We start from the raw sequence: 5,263 nt of genomic DNA on the forward strand, positions 1-5,263 counted from the left end.
GTGCGGATCCCGCCATGCTCCCGCCGCTCGCCGTCCGGCCGCCGGCGTCCGCCGCCGCCGCGCCCGCGCCCACGCCCGCCCCACCGGCGCCGCCGTCGGCCGCCTGCTGCTGCCGCAGCGCCGCGAGCGCCGCCGCGACCTGCTGCGCCGCGGCCGGCGGGATGTCCAGCTTCACGCCGACTTCCCCGTAGGCGCCCTGCAGCTGCGCGACAAGCTTCTTGTAAAAGAGCGAAGCGTCCTCCAGAAATTTCAGGAACGCGGCGATGGTACGCTTCAGCTGCTCTCGTGCAGGCTCGCCGGCCTGTGGCCAGGGGCGACGGTTGCGTGAGGAGGGTGAGGTCGCTGGGCGGCCCGGCGACCTACCATGGGGGACGCGGCTTTGTGGGACTCATTGCCAACTTGTCAGACAGGACAATATGATACAGACACTGCCATGGGAACCCTCCGCAACTGGATTGCTGGCCATCGCAGCGCCAGACACACCCGAGCTCAAAAGCCGGGCAGCCAGCTCAGCGCACACCGCACGAACGTGCCGCGCAGCCGCCCCTGCTCCTCCTCGCGGCCTCGCCGCAGGGCTAGCACCCCAGCTGCGGCGCGCCCTCGTCTGCGTCACATACTCGGGGCCGCGCACCTTCTCCGCTTTGCGCAGCCGCGCGCGGAACTCCTCAATGGGGCGGTAGAACACCGACTTCCAGAGCGCCTGCTCGACGTCGTTCGCAGCCGCAAAGGCGGCGTCCAGGAAGAGCAGGGCCTCGTAGCCGCCGCGCAGCTGCTGGCGGAGGGCGCGGGGCTCGGCGTCGTAGAAGCTCTGCTTCCTGGGGTAGCGGGGTGGTGTGGTTCGTGTGGGTGGTGAGGGTGGTCGGGGTGCGTGGGGGAAGGCAGGTAGGGACAGCTGGGAACCGGCTGTTGAGATGAGAGCACGCGGGGCATGCGGCGCCATTACGGCTCGAAGCAGCGGCGACAGTGTCGCGGAGTGTGGGCGGCGGCGACCCAGTTGCTCGTGCATGGGCAGCGCGTGGAACGGCGCAGCGCTGCATGGCGCCGTGCGTGGCACGCCGCTTGCCTGAGAGCCGCCTTGAGCCTCTTCTCCAGCTCAAGGCATTTTTGCCACTCCACCTGCGCCCTAGACGTAGCCATGCGGGGCTGCATCGTGCTGCACGAGCCCAGATCAGACGCGCGAGCTGTTCTCCCTGGGCTGCAGCGTCACTAAATCTGCAGCATGGTGGTGGCGACGCACTCCAGACGCTGCAGACGCCGATCCTGTGTGGTTGCGACGCGTGCAGCAGCGAGCGGGGCTGGCGGATCTGGTGTACACCGTTGCGTGGCTATGTAGACTTTGTTGTTCGCAGGCAGTGCGAGTCATCATCGAGCCATCCGCCATTGAAGGCGGCCAACCGTTCTCAGCACCCAGCAGGTGGTGACGTCGGGCCGCCAGCACAACGCACGACCTAAGCGCGACAACGCGCCTGGCGGGCCGCACCACAGCCTGGACCCCGCTGCGGCCCTGGGCTGTATCTTTGGAAGTTCCTGAATCCTGGGTTGATCAGCAGGCAGCAATTTTGGAAGTAGAGGTGTGCACTGCCCTGTCCATCCAGACTCATCTCAATCCTTGGCGGGGCACATCCCGAGTCATGCGTATGTCAGCAGCGGTGCATACGACCGACGAAGGATGCTGGACCAGTGACTGTCCCCACGTGCGCATGCTGCAGTTCTGCAGCTGTCCGGCAGCTTCCAGAAACGGCCGGGCCGCACGATCAACCCTAGCCTGCCGAGCTTGGCACCACAGCACACCCTGACCTAACACGTACCCTGGCTGACTGCCACCAGAGGTGAGGGATTCCGAGGGATGCAGAGACAACAGGTTGCAACAGCGCCGCTGACCACGCTGACATGATGCTTGGCTCGCGCGTTGCCGCCCCTGGCAGGGTCGATGTTGATTGCGGCGGGCATGGGGTGGAGGCATGGGGGACCGGCCCTCCAAGAGGCACAAGATCTGTCCCAAATTCCGCTTAGGGGAGGTTCACAAGGTGCATGTCCTCACGAACAATGTGCAGCGGTCTGCCCCAGCAGCCTGGCCGCATGCCAGCGGCCCGCACGCCGCGGCGGAGCCGTGCGCTTTGGGGCTGGCCCAACGAGGCGGAGCCTGTTTACAGCTCAGCCTTGTCAGCAGACTGCGTGACCGCATAGGGATACACAGACAGGGTGCCGCCGCCTCGGCTCTTGCAGCTCCAAGGCACACCTGCTGCAGCGGCCGGCGCACTTGCAGCCGACGCCGCGCTTTCCCCTGCCAAGTGCGGGTCAGCAGGGCGCCAGGCGGCGGCCCCAGCGGCCCAGCAGCGGCGGCGAAGCGCCTGCTGTTGGCGGGCGAAACATGCGGGGCGGTGACGCATCCCTTTCGAGGGCGGGACGGCTGTATCCCGGTCCTCGAGCGCGGCAGCAAAGTATAAGACCAATGCACCTGCTCGGCGCTTGCTCAAGACTAGCCGGATTTGCTGGGGCCGTGGCCGCCTGTGGCCAGGTTTGCACACGCGCGCCACTCGTGACCACAACGCCGCCCCTCTCCCCCTTGAAGACCAGGCAGCAAGGCGTGCAAATGGCTGATTCCTGTGATTGCAATGCACAGACACCCTGGGGCCGAGGACGCCACGGGGACCAACCAAGCCCTGTACGCCGCTGGCGATCAGGGGGCAACTGCCGCATGCGGGCCAAGGCAGGCCCGCTCGCGTCGACCGCGTGCTACGCGCCGCCCCCGCCCCCGCCCGCCACGGCCGTCCGCCACTCGTCCATCTGCCGCGCCCACTGCACCGCCGCAAACATCAGGTCAGGGTCCCCGCCGCCGCCCGCATTGGCCACCAGCTGGAACGTCGCCTTGCGCGCCCACCTTGCGCCAAATGGCGGCGGCGGCGGCGCGCCCTCGCCCGCCTCCAGCCTGTCGCGCCACATGCGCAGCAGCAGCGCCTTAACGCGCGCCGTGACGACGCCGCCGGCGCCCGCCGGCGCGCGCAGCGCTGCGTACGCAGTCGGCGGGAACGCGGGAAGGCGCGGCGCCTCTGGCCCCAGCCAGTCGACCGCCAGTACGCGCTCGCCCTCCGCGCTGCCTGCGTGCTCCGCAGCGCGCAGCAGCAGGAGCGCGGCATCGACCACCTCTCCAATCGGCGCGTCGTCCCGCGCAGCCGTCAGTGGCCGCGCATTCTCGATCGCGCGCAGCAGCGCGCCCCGCTCCCATCTATCCTCGCCGCCCCCGGCGCGCTCAGCCTCGGCGGCGGCAACCAGGGGCGCCAGCAGCCCCGGCAGCAGCCCAAACGCGCCCGCGGCGGCGGCGGCGGCGAGCGCGTTGGCGGCCGCCGCCGAGGCAATAGAGCAGTCGTCTGGCTGGCCGAGGGCCGCAAGCAAGGTCAGCGTTTTGATGTCGCGGCGCTCCGCCGCAGCAAGCAGCAGCTCCCAGTGCTCCTGCGGCGCCAGCCAAGCGGAGCCATATGCACCCGGCAGCCAGCCGCACCGCGCAGGGACGACGGGCGGCCGGCGCTCCACGCCTGCGCCGACCTCGGCCCGCATGGCTTCACAGAGCGCCGCCTCACGCGTGAGGGCGCCACGCAGCCACGCTGCCGCGGCGCGGAGTGCGGCCGCGCGGCCGGCCGCGGGGGCGTCCGAGCCTGGCATGTTGAAAATCGCGGGGTCTAAGCTGCACACGACATCCGCTGGCGCAGGGTCGGTCACATGCTCGCTGCCGATGGGGTCCAGGCAGCCGCTGCCGGGCACCCCGCCGCTCTCCTCATCCCTGCAGCCGCCACCAGAGCCACCGCCGCCCCCGCCCGCCTCGCCGCCCGCAGGTGCCGCCGCCGACGGCGCCCCGCGTAGAGGGTGGCGCCGCACCCATAGTCTAAACTCCTCAGCCACCTGGTGCACTTGGTGGCTATGGGGCGGCTGGTGCCGATTGTGCCGCTCGAAGAACAATTGGAGGCTCTGGGCGTGTGATACGTGCCCCGCGTCTTCGAGCAACTCGACCAACTGAAACAGGCCCAACCCTGCGTCGTCGCCGGCGTCGTCAGAGCAGCGGCAACCGCCTTCGCCGACGCCGCTTTCGCCGCCGACTTGGGCGCCGCCTCGCCCCAGCGCCAGGACGCCGGCCCCGTGCGGCTGCCGCACCGCCCAGAGGAGCAGCGACTTGGCGAGCACCCACAGGCGCACCGCTGGCAGCAGCGGCTCTGACAGCTCCACGACGCGCCGGCTGCCGGCCAGGGCCAGGCCGGGGCCCCAGTTGTCACGGATGAAGTTGAGCTGTTCTAAGAGCTGCACAAAGGCCTGCGGCGGCAGCCAGCCGCTGTCGACCGCCCACAGCACGCTGTTCAACGGCCACTGGCGCCACTCCCATGCACGCAGCAGCCAGCCGGCGCAGCGGATGAACACTAAGGGGCCTGGAGGTACGCTTTCGGGAATGGGCCCGCGGACAGAACAGTCGGGGTCGGGCAGCGTGAGCCAATCGACGCCGATGCGGCCTGCGAGCGCCAGCAGCGCTTCGACGCGGCCTGTTTGGCCAATCGCGAGCGCCGCCATCACGCACTCCAGCAGCTGCGCCGCTGAAAGCAGCGGCCGCTGGCGCTGCACGCGCGGCGGCGGCACGCACGGCGCCGCGGCGCGCCTCAGCTCACGCAGGGCTGCCCTCAACTCGGCGCGCTCCGCCCGCGCCGCGGCGGCCGTTACGTCCCAGCGGGCAGCTTCAACAAGCGCATCGACGGCCGCCGCGCCCCCCTCTGCCTCGGCCTCCTCCAGCGCCAGTGCCCGCAGTCGTGCATCCAGAGCTTGGGTCCGCCGTGCGTCGGCGCTGAGCCACGCGTCCCTTTCGCTGCTCGAGTAGGCCCTGGCGGCCTGCAGCTGCAGCCCCCCTCGAACGATGAAGGTCAGCAGCGCCGCATCCGCACCCTGGTGGGGCGCGGCGCCGGCGCCGCCGTCTCCGGCTGGCTGCCGCCCTGGCAGCTGCGGCGCGTCTGGCTGCTGCTGGTGCTGCTGGTGCTGCTCCTGCGCCTTCCGCTGCTGCTCCTGCCCTCCCACATGTCGCACCCGCTGCTGCTCCGCCCGCTGCCGCTGCCGCTGCTCTTGCACAAGCTCCTCCACAAGCCCCACCACGCGCTCAAAGTACGCGTCAGGCGGCGGCGCGAGCTGCGCCAGGCCAGCGGTGCGCCGGCGGCGGCAGCCCTCAAACCCTGGCCCCAGTGGCGGCGGGTCCGCCATTGGCCCAGCCACAGCCCCGTACAGGAGCCGCCAC

At 70.4% G+C, this 5,263-nt stretch overlaps 1 protein-coding gene across 1 annotated transcript; it reads right to left on the bottom strand.

The window, feature by feature from the left end:
- Positions 1–2,736: 2,736 nt before the first annotated feature.
- Positions 2,737–5,229, bottom strand: MNEG_3665 (hypothetical protein; the record flags this gene model as incomplete). Its single annotated transcript, XM_014047854.1, has 1 exon — positions 2,737–5,229. One exon carries the CDS (start codon positions 5,227–5,229, stop codon positions 2,737–2,739), a length of 2,493 nt encoding a protein of 830 aa, XP_013903308.1.
- Positions 5,230–5,263: the final 34 nt, after the last annotated feature.

Source organism: Monoraphidium neglectum (assembly GCF_000611645.1).
Source record: "Monoraphidium neglectum strain SAG 48.87 unplaced genomic scaffold scaffold00472, whole genome shotgun sequence".
NCBI classification, from domain to species: domain Eukaryota; kingdom Viridiplantae; phylum Chlorophyta; class Chlorophyceae; order Sphaeropleales; family Selenastraceae; genus Monoraphidium; species Monoraphidium neglectum.